This window comes from Falco biarmicus, chromosome 5 (genome assembly GCF_023638135.1).
Source record: "Falco biarmicus isolate bFalBia1 chromosome 5, bFalBia1.pri, whole genome shotgun sequence".
Taxonomy (NCBI): Eukaryota; Metazoa; Chordata; class Aves; order Falconiformes; family Falconidae; genus Falco; species Falco biarmicus.
In genome coordinates, this window is record NC_079292.1 from 21,019,805 (window position 1) to 21,032,642 (window position 12,838).

Genomic DNA, 12,838 nt, shown 5'->3' on the forward strand with positions numbered 1-12,838 from the left:
CGGCCCCCGGCGCGGCGGGAGGCCACGTGGGAGCCCGGGCAGCCCTTTGCCGACGTGTCCCTGGCGCCGCGTGCCCCGGAAGTCCCGCCCCCCTCGGCGGGGCGGGGGAGGTCCGAGGGGCGGTGCCTCCCGTGACGTCACCCCCGCGGCGGCCTCTCGGGCCGGTGCTGCGGAGCCGCGCGTCTCCATTGGCCGAGCGGCGGCGGGGTGGGGCGGAGCGAGCGGCGGGGTCAGCCTCCCGTTGGCCGTCGGCCGGGAGGTGGGCGTGGTCGAACGGAGGCCCCGCCCCCCAGGCCCCGCCCCCCTCCGTCCCGCCCCGAGAATCCCTTCCGCGCTCGCCCCGGGCCCCGGCCGCTCCGTCCGCGCTCGCCCCGGCTGCCGCCCCCGCCCCGCTATGGCCTCCGCGGCCGCCCCCGGGCAGGGCGGCTCCGCGCCGCCCCTCACCGTCCAGCGCGGCATCGTCAAGATGGTAAGGGCTGTCTGCCCGCCCGCCGCCCTCCGCGGGCCTCCCGGGGCTCCGCGCCGCTCCGCCCGCCGCCTCGTACGCCCGCCGGCCCGGCCCGGGGTTGCAGCCCTCTCCGGTGCCCGGGGCCCCCGCGCCTCCCGCAGCCCTCTCCGGTGCCCGGGGCCCCCGCGCCTCCCGCAGCCCTCTCCGGTGCCCGGGGCCCCCGCGCCTCCCGCAGCCCTCTCCGGGCCCCCCTCCGCTCCCCGCCTCCCTTCCCAGGGACCAGGACATCCCCATGCAGCCCCCTCTGGTGCCCGCCCGCCCCCCCCCCCCCTCCGCCTCACGCTTCCCCTCCCCAAACCTCGTGCTCTGCCCCGGGCCGCGGCGCCCCGCGCCTTCCGGTGCTGCCGGGCCCTGCTCCGCGCTGCCGCGGCTCCCGGCCCTGCGCCCCCAGACTCGTGGTGCTGACGGGGGTGCGCCTGGGGCCCCCAGCCTGTGCCGGGCCCGGGGGTGGCCGTGGCCGCGGAAAGGGCTTTCGGGTCTCCCCGCCCGTTCCCCGGGGGGGCTGGTGGTCCTGCTCTGCTGTCAGCCCTGAAAGCCCTGCAGCCCCGAGGAAATTCGGGGTTCCTCGGTTCGGGCGGTGGCCCCGTGACACCCCGCCTCGGGGACGCCCCTCGGGGGGCTCCACGTGCCGCCCCCCCTCCCTTGCCGGCTGTGTCCCCGCGGGGGTTGGGGTCCTCTAGCCCCTCCGCGCTGGGTCCCCGCATGTGCCGACAGCCGGGACCTGCAGAGCAAAGGTCGGGGCTCCGGCAGCTGCCGCTGGGATCGGGCCCTGGCACCGCATCCTGGTCCCTGCCTCCCTTCCCGGTGCCCTCTCCGCTCCGTTACCTCCCGCGTCCCCAACCCCCCAAGTCCTTGTGCCCGGACACCGACTGGTCGGGAGGTGGCCGATGGTGCTGGCAGTGCATCTGGAGCAGACCTTGCTGGGGGTGTCACGTCCCCCCGGGGCTCGCTGCACAGCAGGGGCAGCTTTGGGGACGCTGCTTTCCCTGTGCTTTAGCTCACCGATGGCATGGGGTAGACATTCCCGCTGCCTTGTGCCACCTCGTGCCCGAAAGGCAAGTTTTTGGGATGCTCAGGAAAAACTTCACCTGGCTGCTCGTCCTGGCCTGGCTCCCTCCAAGGGGATGTGGATGTGCCCGTGGTTTTTGGGCAGGATGGCTGTGGGGGCTGGCTGAGAGGCAGCCGTGTGTGGTGGGCACGGGCTCCCTGAGGGGGCCACACGCTGCCCTGGTGCCCTGTGCCTTGCCTGGGCAGCTGGGCACCCCAGCTGCTGCCCCAGGGCACCCTTCCCTTTCCAGGGCAACTAGCTCAAAGTCAGTGCCCAGGGGACACCCCGGAGAGGTAGGGTGCCCTGGCTGTCTGCGGGCACCGCTCTGTTTCATGGTGCTGCCACGGAGCCAGGAGCTGCCAGGGCCAGCTGGAGCGGTGCCGTCCACAGGCTCTGCTGCGGTTCACAACTTTTTGAACTTGGAGGTTTTGGGGTGGGGTTTGGGGATTTTTTTGGTGGTTTGGGTTTTTTTTTCCCACCTTTTGGTTGGGCATTGGGACTGCAGAGTTCAGGAGTGGGGAGGGGGCTCATCCTCCTGCAGGGTTGAAGAGCAGGAGCAGGGATGTGATGGACGTCGGGGGCTCTGCAGCTGCACCCCCCCCCCCCCCCCCCCCCCAGCTGGAAGAGGCACTGGGAGCCCAGCTGAGGCTCTGTCCCGTGGGGGCTCCTTCCTTCTGGGGGACTTGAGGAGCTGGGGGAGCCACAGCGGGGAGCCTGGGTTGGTGAGTCTCCAGGTAAAACCGGAGAGGGCTGGGTCCTGGCCAGCGCTTTGGGACTCTGCCTTCCCTTCTCACCACCTTCCTTCCCGTTCCTGCGAGGGTTGTTAACCCTTTGTGCCCCACAGCTGTAGCTCCCTGTGCCAGCAGGACCCCGGTGCTGTCCCCTGTCCCCTCCTGTGCCCGGGGCATGCCTCTGCAGCAGGAGCTGGGTCCATCCAACCCACGTCCCTGTGCCATGCCTTGGCCTGGGCATGTCCATCATGCTGTCAGCTCAGCCTGCGCTAACGACAGTTCTTGCAGCTGGGTTTAAGCCTGGCTTAAGCTCAGCTTTCTTGGGCTGGAGCATGGGGCACTGCTGATGGGGTGCCCGGGCTGAATTTTGCCAGCAAGGAAGAGCGTGGCTTGGGCTGGCAGGTGGGACCCAGGGCTGCTGCCTTTGGGGAGGGTGAAACCTGGGTGCTGGGGTGGTCTCCTGGTCCCATCACTGCTGAAGCCTGGCCAGAAGCTTCATCTGGAGCAGTTCCCCAACTGGGGAGCCTGATGACCACGTGGTGTGAGTGGCAGGCAGGCATTGCGGCTGCTCTGTGGGCAGGGACAGTGGCACAGGGTGCTCTGGAGCTGGGGGTGGCATGCCCACCCCAAAGCACTGTACACACCCATGGAGCCCAGAGCAGCTTCACCAACAAACCTGTCCCCAGATCCAGGGTTTGTATTGGTAATTGGATAAAACAGTTACAGCATCTGACTTGTTTCCCCATGCCCTATAAATTAAAGATTAAGGTTAATTACAGTGATGAAACCTCTTAAGTCCTTAAGTATCGAGTGCTGAGCCTTTGCTGGGGGATCGCTCTGTGTGCAGCTTGGGCTTCATTTGAAGCTCGATTCCCAGTAGCTTGCATAGCGTGCTGGTCTCTGCCGTGGGCCCGGGCGTGCAGCACAGCATAGGGCAGCAAGCTTATGCCATGGTGCAGCCGGGCCCTTGGGGTTGGCATGATGTGGCTCATTTTCGTGAGGCTCTGTGCGAGCTGGTGTCCCTGGCGCTGAGCCAGGCTGGCTGCTGTGCCGGGGTGCGAGTCCTCTGGCTTTGGGATGTGCTGCGAGCATCCCTAGGGATTTCAGGTGGGCAGCAAGCCAGGGCACATGCTGAAATCCAACTTGGCGGTTTTCTGCGAGCGCCTCAGCAGTGTTGATCCTGCGTGCAGGGAGCCGGTATCTGATGGGAACAGGGTGATCCCCGCCACCCTCTCTCTGCCTGGCTGGGACCCTGGCTTGGTGGCTGGAGCTGGCCCTGCTGATGTCGTGGGTGGCTTGGGGTCTTGTACAGGAATGGAGCTGTTGAGAAACCTTGGGGTTTTTGCAGAGCGGGGTGATATCAGTTCCTGTAATTGTCAGGTCCAAGGAGGAGAGATCCGATTTGGTGGTCTGTCATTTTTGGGGGATTCTCCCAGCAGTTTTTTCCACATGGGTTTATTTGTCTGACCTCAATGAAGTCACTTGGCTGAGGTTGCCAGCCAGGCGCAGGGTGTGGCCAGCCCATCGCAGGTGCCTGCCAGTAAAGGTCTTAGCATCACAGTAGGTGTAAGCATCCACTTGGAGCATGGTCCTTGCTCAGCACTCTTGTAAGCCTTGCCGAAGCTGTGCCAAGCAGCTCAGGTGGTTAAAGCCTTCATGCTGAGAGCTGTGTCCCTCTTGGCCGGCTGGCTGTAGGCACATTCCCCCTGAGGCTGCCCCAGGGCAGTGCCAGTGCCAGCTTTTCCCTGCCTGCATCCTTCTGTGCTGTGCCAGAAGCTGTGCGGAGCCCTTGGGGTGCTGTGGGCATGGTGCCCTCCTAAATGTGGGGGTCCCCCTGTGGCAGTGGGGAGCGATGGGGCTGCCAGGGCCCTGGGAGGTGGGTGCGATGGGATGGGACAGGACTGCCCAGTGTAGCTGTGCTCCTGGCTCTGAGTCCTCAGCAGCCAAAGCAGCAGGGGGAGATGGCCCAGCTGGGCTCATCTGACAGGTCAGCACAGGGAGTAAAATCCTGATCTGCCAAGTCCCTTGTGTTACCCGCCACACTGGGATCACCCTGTGTTCAGTTGTGCTGTGCTCTGAAGGAAGGGATGGGACGTTTGATGGTTACCACTGGGAAAGTGCAGGGTGCAGAGCTTGGTTCCATCCTGCATCTCCAAGCAGGAAACTTGGGGCAGCTCCTGCCTCTGCCAGGCCCATGAGAAATCGTGCCCTGCAGTGCTGAGCTTCCCATACCCTGCCTGGGGCAGGACCCGTCCCTGGAAGCCTGCCTGTCCACACAGCTTCAGATGCCTGCACGCTGAGCTTCATCACCTCTTGCCTCCCCAGCCTCCCGGCTGCTGGGGCTAGGGTACCCCCTGTAACCCCTCTGCCTCCCCACAGGTGCTGTCGGGCTGTGCTATCATCGTCCGTGGGCAGCCCCGAGGCGGGCCGCCGCCTGAGCGCCAGATCAACCTCAGCAACATCCGTGCCGGGAACCTTGCCCGCCGTGCTGCTGCAGGCCAGCCGGATGCCAAGGACACCCCGGACGAGGTGGGTGCCTCCCATGAGCGGTGTCACGCAGTTCTCCTGCCATGGGGGTTGTGGACTGAGCTGGGTGGGGGCCCTCCGGACTGCTGGCCCAGCTCTGCAGACCACAGCACCCTTGGCTCTGCCATCACAAGCGGCATTGCCCTTTCTCAGACCTGCTGCTGCCATCCCATGAGGTGCAGGCAGCTCCTTCCTCGCCAATGCTGCCCCTCTGCCCAGCGCGGGGACACGTGGCTGCTGTGGCTGTGGGTTACGGGATGAAACAGTCCCTTCAGTCATCCTTTTGAGAGATCCTTTCCATGTTCCAGCCCCTCAGTGTGGATTTTGGGGCAGACTTCTCTTTCCTCACACTGCAATGGTTGCACACATGCCCAGCAGGCGTGCTGTGGGGGTGCTGCTTTGGCAGATGGGGTGCAGACAGGTCTGCCGGTACCGGCACGCAGGGCACAGTGATTGGGAGCAATGGGTTTGTGTCAGAGGGAGCACAGCCCCGGCCACCCATCCTCCCAGCCCCGGGGGTGGTGCAGAGCGCTGGCAGCTAATTGCTCTCCTTGGGGAGTTTGTCTTCTAAACACTGCTTCAGCCTTTAAATGTCAGTCTTTTAAAAAATTATGCCTGTCAGGTTTGCTAATTGTTTATGAGCACGTCATGTTCTCTCCTCCGGACCGTGTTCCCACCCACCTGCTGCGGTGGAGCGGGGCTGAGCTCGCCAGGGCTCCAGTGCATTCCTGCTGTGGTGCAGGGAGGTGCTGGGGGGATGCAGGAGCCTGTTCCTCCCCGCCCGGCACGGCTGGTCCTGCTTTGCTGCTTCACCACGGGCACCCATGCAGCCTTGGGTAGGAGCCGGGGGAGCCCCTGCCCTGTCCCTGAGAGCTGGGGCTGGGCCAGCCCCCCGACGTTGCTGCAGCTCCAGCCCTGCTCCCTCTGCCCCAGGAGCTTTCCTGGGCTTGGCTGGCTGGGTCTGGCTGCACCTGGGGACTGTGAGGCCAGCTGGAAAACCAACAGTGACCTCTTTTTGGCGGGGGACAGAGGGGAAAAGTGGAGGTACTTCCCATGCGGAGTAGCAGGGTTTATTCCTCTGCAAGCTCATGGGCTGCAAATAGCCTCTAGCACAGCCCTGGGCTAATGCAGCACATGTGGAGGGGAGTGTGAGCCCCCGGGGTGGGGAGGCTCTGGGCTTCCCCAGCTGCATTTGACCCATTGACTCACCTCGACTTCTTTCCCTCCAGCCCTGGGGGTTCCCAGCTCGTGAGTTCCTGCGGAAGAAGCTGATCGGGAAGGAGGTCTGCTTTACCGTGGAGTACAAGACACCGCAGGGCCGGGAGTACGGGATGGTGTACTTGGGGAAAGGTGAGCACAAAGGGGTCCCTTGGGCACCTGAAGGGCTGGTGGGGAGGATGCAGTGAGGTTTGCGGTGTGTGCAGTGCTTGCAGCCGGAGCTAGCCCAAGTGGGTGGGCTGGGATGCGGTGTTGGCAGCAGGAGGATGCATGCCTGCTTTTCAGTGGAGCTCCAGCTTTGGGAGGGGAGAGATGCCCGGTAGTGGTCCCGGCTGCCTGTGGGGCTGTGCAGAGCCAGAGCGTGACTGTGCTTGCTGCCTCTGGTTGATGCACTGCAGCATGTGGACACAAGCCATGGCGTTATGTGAGTTCCCTCAGGTTTCCCCATGCCATTCTTTTTGGCGTCATAAATCTCTTGCTCATCTCTGGCTGATTGGAATCTCTCAAAAGGAACCAGCTTTGTGGCTCCTGAGGATGCGGCGGAGGGCTGGGAGCAAAGCCTGGCCCAGCCACTCAGCCCAAACGCTGTGCGATGCCTGCAGCCTGTGCTGCCCCTGGCCTGGAGCAGCTTGGGGCAGGGTGGCCCTTTCGGCGCTGGCACAGGTGGGCTTAGGCTCTGGTTAAGTCCCCTCTCACAGTGAGCATGACACCGGACTGTACTCTGCCAGGTGCCATGTCCTCTCTGCCAATGACCCTGGCCAAATTTGGTTCCAGCTGTGCTGGTGGATGAGTTTTTGGGCTCTTGCTCCCTGTGGTTAGCCCCAGCCATTGCTTGGTCTGGTGAGAGTAATGGTGAGAGCAAGTGGTTGAGAGGTTACAGTGTCCTGCTGCTGGCTTCTGGACCGCGCTGCTCTGCTGGGCTTAGCTCATGGTTGGATATCTCAAGCCCTCAATGTTCAAGAAGGAGGATGAGATCTGCTCAGCGTGGGTGGGCTCCTGGGAAGCAGGTGCTCACCAGGACCCAGCTTGTCCTCTAGTGCCACTGGGCTCAGGGTTACCGGGGTAGATGGATGTACCAGCTCAGCACAGGGGCAAGAGATGCACAGAGTGAACCACATACCTCTGTGCTCAGTGTGGAGCCGGGACAGCTCCACAAGTGGGATATTTGGGATACGACCAGGGTACAGGTCAGTCTCATCCCTGGTGCCCTGGAAGCCTCCTCTCCCATGAGAGGCTCAGCGGGGTAACTCGTTGCAGTTGGGGAAGGAAGGGAGGACCAGGCTTGTGCAAAGGGCTGTAAAGGAGCTCAGGGGCTACTGAATTTTGGGTGTGCATCCTCTGGGGTAGCTCCAGTACAGACTGGGAGCTCAGGTGCTCTCGGCCCCATGTCCCTGCAGACTCTGCTGCTTGTGGCTTGGCTGTGCAGGGCTGGGCTGGAGAGGCTGAGCAGGTGTCGTGAGGCATCTTTGTCTCCAGTTATGTCCCCTGGCATCACTATGGCACTCGGAGCTTTTCCTGTGGTGCAAGCAGGAGCTTGGTTCGAAGAGCAAACGGCTGGGACTTGCTCACCGCCACAGACAGGGCTTGTCCTGAGGCAGCATGGCGTGAACAGAGCAAGGGGGGTTTGCATGGAGGCACAGGGATAAAGGAGCTGGCCCGTAATGTGCAGGGAGAGGCTCCCTCTGGGTCTGTGGCAGGAGTTGCCAGTGCCTCTGGCTGGGCAAGATGAGGATTGCCAACCGTCAGCTCCACTGCATGGCGAGAGAGCCCAGCATCGCTGCTGGCTCCTGGCTCCCTGCTGCAGAGGCTCAGCAGGTGCGTTGGTGGCCATGCAGCTCCCTGGGGAGGCTGAAGCTCTCTCCTCAGAGGTTTTCTGACTCAACTGGATGTGGCCAGGGTGGGCAGTAGCCCTGCTTAGACCCCCTTTCCACCTGCACATCATCGCCGCTGCAAGGACAACCCAGGGCTAGATTCCCATTGCTGCTGCATCCTGGTGCACTCCAGCCAGCACCTCCTATGTCCCTGTGGGGGTCCCCCTCCAGTGTGGAACCGTGAGACCCCCACGGTCCCCAGACTGTGAAAAACGGGAGCAGAACCCTACGTGCTGCCATGATGAACCTGTCCCCTGAGACTGCGAGTAACTAGGTATCAAAGCTGCCTCTGTGCTCATTCCTGAGCTTCCAGTTTGCTCATCGGCTGGGGGTCTGGGAAGCCCTTTGGGATGGTGATCCCCTCCTCAGAGAGTAGCTGCTCCTTGCTGCTTTCCCCATGAGCTGTCCTTTAGCAGGAAGCATGGCAGGTCCTGACAGTGCATTGTACAACAAATCGACCTTGAAAGGGGTTTTGTTGTTCTGCAACACTGCGATCAGTGAAGTGCTCCCTTTCAGTCATCTGCAGCCTTGTTGTCTGCCACGTTAAGGGCTCTTATGCTGTGCCTCCTGCGTAGGTGTCGTCCTTATTCTTAAATCCCAGGCTGTCACATCGCGGAGGTGAGAAACGAAGCATAAAATGTTTCCTGATGAAGTTTGTCAAGGTTTAAATACTATTAATGCGGAAACGTTGCGACACCTTCCCTGGCAGCGATGCAGTAACTGTCTGCGGCTCTGGGCTTTGGAGGAGTGGGGGCTTTGGAAGGGTAGGGGCTTTGGGAGGGGTAGGGGCTTGTCATTGCTTGCTGGTGGTAGCCAAGCTGGAGCGGAGGTGCTGTGGAAGGGGGCACTGGCTGGAACCCCTCCCTGGCCACCTCACACTGCTGCTTAGGGCTGTACAACTCTGCTCCCTCCCTTCTGCATGGGCAGCTGGAAGATTTTGCCCAAATCTTCCTCTTTATCTGCTCTCCCTGGCCCAGGATACCCCAGACCATGGCATTTGTCCCCCACCTTCCCAGGGACTCTGGCTTCTGGTAACTGTGGAAACCTCCATGTTTTTGCAGAGGAAGGATGTCTTGTGCAGAGGGACCTGTCACAGGCCATACTGGCAGCACAACCTTTGTTGGAAATCCAGAGAGCCCCTTTGGTGCTGGGAGGGCATTGCCTGCCTCATTGGGGACCTGAGGATGTCCCCTTCCCACGGAGGTGGTCCTGGGTGATGCCAAGCCTTGCAGCCCAGTAGTGCATCAGAGCAATGCGCCACCTTCCCACTTGCTTTGCCCTGGTCTGCGGGAAAGGGTGTCCCCAGGACAGCCCTGGACTGCTCCACTCAATGCATCACGAAGGCTGCATGCTGCAGGGACGCTGGGCTAGTGACGGGAGCATTTTGTTCCCGGGTTGCTCTGGCATTTGTTAGCTGGAATTGTTCTGGGAATGCTTTCCAGAACAGAGGTCTGCGTGCTGATGGCTTGTCTTACTGACTCCTCTCTCCACAGACACAAGCGGCGAGAACATTGCTGAGTCCCTCGTGGCTGAAGGGCTGGCCTCCCGCCGGGAAGGGATCCGAGCCAACAAGTACGTATGTGGCTGCATTCCTGTGCTGCCCCGGTGAGCCCATGCTGTGCATCCGCACTGATTCTCTGCAGTTATTTACCTGGGCACAGAGCTGTTGGGTTCCTTGGCTTGGGCCGGGTACCAGCCCCTGCTTCTCATCTCTCTGTGGTGCCTGGGCTTCACAGGTGTCGGTGTCCCAGCACAGTGACCCTGTTTTCTTTGGGCTGGTGAGGGGCTGGGGTATGAGAGCCTGGTGTCGTCTTGCCTTGGATGCTGAAGTACCAGAGCTGTGGCCCTGGGTTGCAGAGTAGAAAAACTTCTGAAGCTCTTGGTTGCTGGAAGATGATGCCTGGCATAGAGCTGAGGTGTTTTCATTCACGCTAGAGAGGTGGTGGTGTGGTGTTCCTGCCCCTTGTCCTACATCTGGGTGGTGTGATGCCTGTGCTGATGCCACTGGAGGTGATGCCAGTGCTTTGCCCTGGCCCCGTTGCATCCCAGAGTAAGGGAAAAGCCTGGCATCAGCTGTGTATGGCCCCAGGCGCTGAGTATCCTGTCCCAGGGGTGTGAGTTGTTTCTGTGGTGCTGCTATAAATACCGGTGGTACGCTATTTCCATCCCTATGCCTGCTGGGCTGGAAGCTCGCTGTGTTTCTTCCTAAAACTGTTCCTGGCGCACTTGGATGCTTTCCACCCGGCGTTTTTGGTAATGCAGCCTGTAAACAGGTATGATGAGTAAACAGAGCGAGCATTGCCAAGAGCATGGATGGGTTGTTTTATACCCAGGCTTGCCAGGGCTGAAGCCTTGAGTGCTGGTGGATCCTGCTTGCTGCCTGCCTGGGGACGCAGTCCCTGTCCCATGCCCTTGGGAAGCATGCTGATGGGCTCTGGGTGCTGCTGGCAGAGTTTAGCGGCTCTGCTTTAGCATGGTTGGGGACCACTGCGGGGCAGTGATGCCAGAGAGAGGCACAAAAGCTGCTGCAGCTGTGCTGGAGGGGCTGCAGAAGCCACCAGCCTGTGGGGCTGTTGGGGCTGGAGATGAGAATCTGGTGGGGGAGTGTGTGCAGCACTGGTGGTGGAGCCTGGCGAGGACCAGCAGTGTTTGTAGGATGAAGGGGGTTCAGCCAGAGCTGGCTGTCATTGCCCTGTCCTGGTTCTGTGCCTCCCACTTGCCTTTTGAGCTGCAGAGGTGGAGCGAAGGAGGAAAGCCTCCGCCTGCCAGTCTGATGGGGTTTTTGCACTGACTTTCTCTTGCTTCCTGTTGGAAATGTCCCCCTGGGACCCTGCTGTGACTTGTGCCAAAGGGGGACCGTGAGCCCACGCAAGGCTGGTTGTGAGCAGCCAGGCTGTGTTGGCTGCCACTGCTCGTGGCTGTGCAGCTGTGACCACCGAAGGAAGCTGTGCCTGCACGGCCATAGGGATGGCCCTTAGCCCGCCGGGGCTGGTGCTTCCCCAGGCACCTGGAAAACAGGGTGATGAGCCAGGCAGGACCTCAGCCCTGACTTGGTTCCTCTGTGCTCATCTCTGCTTTCCAGCCAGCCTTCCCCAGGAAAGCCCCCTCGCCTGGCTTCACTGCAGGCTTGCATTGGCTGTGGCCACACCACTGACCCCGTGGGAGGACGGTCGTGTGGCAGCGCAGCTGAGGAGAGCAGAGCCGCCCCACTCCTACTGTGTGGGGACCCCCTTGCTCCAGCCAGAGAGGTGGCTGAAGTCCCCTGTGTATTTGCTGCCTGGGACTTTCAGGTGCTTCTGGACTGGCCTGTTGTGCCAGAGGGAAGGAAATTGGGGTGCAGGTTGGGTGCTGTTGTCCGCTACTTGTGCTGGGGTGACTTGGGCAGTCCCATTGGGACCTTCTGGCGGCTTTGAGCTCCTGGGGTTCTGCTGCTTTGCTCCTTCAACTTCCTCCTGCAAGTGCACCCAGCGGGCAGCATGCCTGGTGGGGCCGGTCACCCTGACCCCCATGGTGACAGTGCAGGAACAGGACATGCAGCCTCTGAGGCTGGGCGATGCTGCTGCCATGAGCTCCATCACCAGTGTGACGGGGCTGATGCAGCAGCACAGTTAGCACAGGACTGAGCTTCCTGCAGTTAAATGTCGCCAGGAGCGTGTTGCTGCTCCGCATTTGCTCTCCTAATTCAAAGGGTATGTTAATTAATGGGTGCATGAGGTGACTCTCAGCCCCTCGCTTATCAGCTACTTGAGTAGAGTGCTTCTGCAGTGAATCTGAGATTCATCAGGTTGCAGCTCTGCCTGAAGCTGAAGAATGCTATGAAAATATCACCAAATTTGTTTGAGTTAGGACCGTGCACAGCAGGGCTGGCCGCCAGCACTGGGAAGCAGCTGTTGCTGCACTCTGCCTTTGGCAGCCACCTGTGCCTGCAGGACTGGGGACAGCTGTGGTTTGGTATGGCACATGAGCCGTGTACCTGGGTTTGTCATTCCTCTTCTCCCAAAGCATGCTCTTGCCGTGCTGGGTCCCTGTCTCCCTGAGGCTGCCTTTCTATCGTGGGGCACAAAAGCAGCCTCAGAGGGTTGTCTTGGGAGGTTTAGCCCATGCTATCAGAGGCGGTGCTTCTAGCAGGGGGTATTCGGACATCGATGGTGCAGCTTCTGTGCTGTGGTGCTGGAGAAACTTAGTTTGATTTACTGGTTGTTGCTGTCAGCGGTACAAAGCATTGCTCACCAGCTCACCCAGGCGGTACCTTTTCTAAATGTAAGTGATTAAATCACTAAAGCATCCAGAAAAGTGCCTGAAGATGGACGTTCCTGGTGATAAAACATGCAGGAACCAGCAGCGTCCTTTGTGCCCGGAGCCCAGCCTCACCCCCATCTCATCCTGTCCTTGCAGCCCCGAGCAGAGCAGGCTGGCGGAGCTGGAAGAGCAGGCCAAGAGTGCCAAGAAGGGGATGTGGAGTGAGGGGACAGGCTCCCACACTATCAGAGATCTCAAGTATACAATCGAAAACCCCCGACACTTCGTGGACTCCATGCACCAGAAGCCAGTCAATGGTAAGCTGGCACCAACTCTGGCCTTCACTGCCGGGTGCCGGGGTCGCCCCTGCCCTCCATCCTCTGCTGTCCACCTGTGGCCTTGGGAGCTGGCTGCCTGCAGGGTGCTGTACCCGGCACCCTCTGTGGCTCCCAATGAGCCCCTCCTCTGCAGGACCAACCTCTCTGCTTTTGCTCTGCAGCCATCATAGAGCACGTCCGGGATGGTAGCGTGGTGAGAGCCCTCCTCCTCCCTGATTACTACCTGGTCACCGTCATGCTCTCGGGGATCAAGGTGAGGCTTGGCCCCTGGCAGGCATGCTCATCAGTCCTCTTTGCAGCAAGTTCCCTCCTGAATTTGTGCTATCGTTCGTTGTGCATCCTCCTCTGAGCCTTCTAGC

The 12,838-nt window shown here is 61.3% G+C and overlaps 1 protein-coding gene across 1 annotated transcript in view; it reads left to right on the forward strand.

Annotated features, from left to right (window-relative positions):
* The first annotated feature begins 305 nt into the window (after positions 1-305).
* SND1 (staphylococcal nuclease and tudor domain containing 1) overlaps positions 306-12,838 on the forward strand; it is a 128,850-nt gene continuing 116,317 nt past the window's right edge. Inside the window, exons 1-6 of the mRNA XM_056340290.1 lie at positions 306-469; positions 4,667-4,816; positions 6,043-6,163; positions 9,396-9,474; positions 12,298-12,458; positions 12,641-12,732. Of these exons, the coding sequence (XP_056196265.1) occupies positions 395-469; positions 4,667-4,816; positions 6,043-6,163; positions 9,396-9,474; positions 12,298-12,458; positions 12,641-12,732 (678 nt within the window). The 5' untranslated portion in view covers positions 306-394. The remainder of the gene's footprint in view (positions 470-4,666; positions 4,817-6,042; positions 6,164-9,395; positions 9,475-12,297; positions 12,459-12,640; positions 12,733-12,838) is intronic.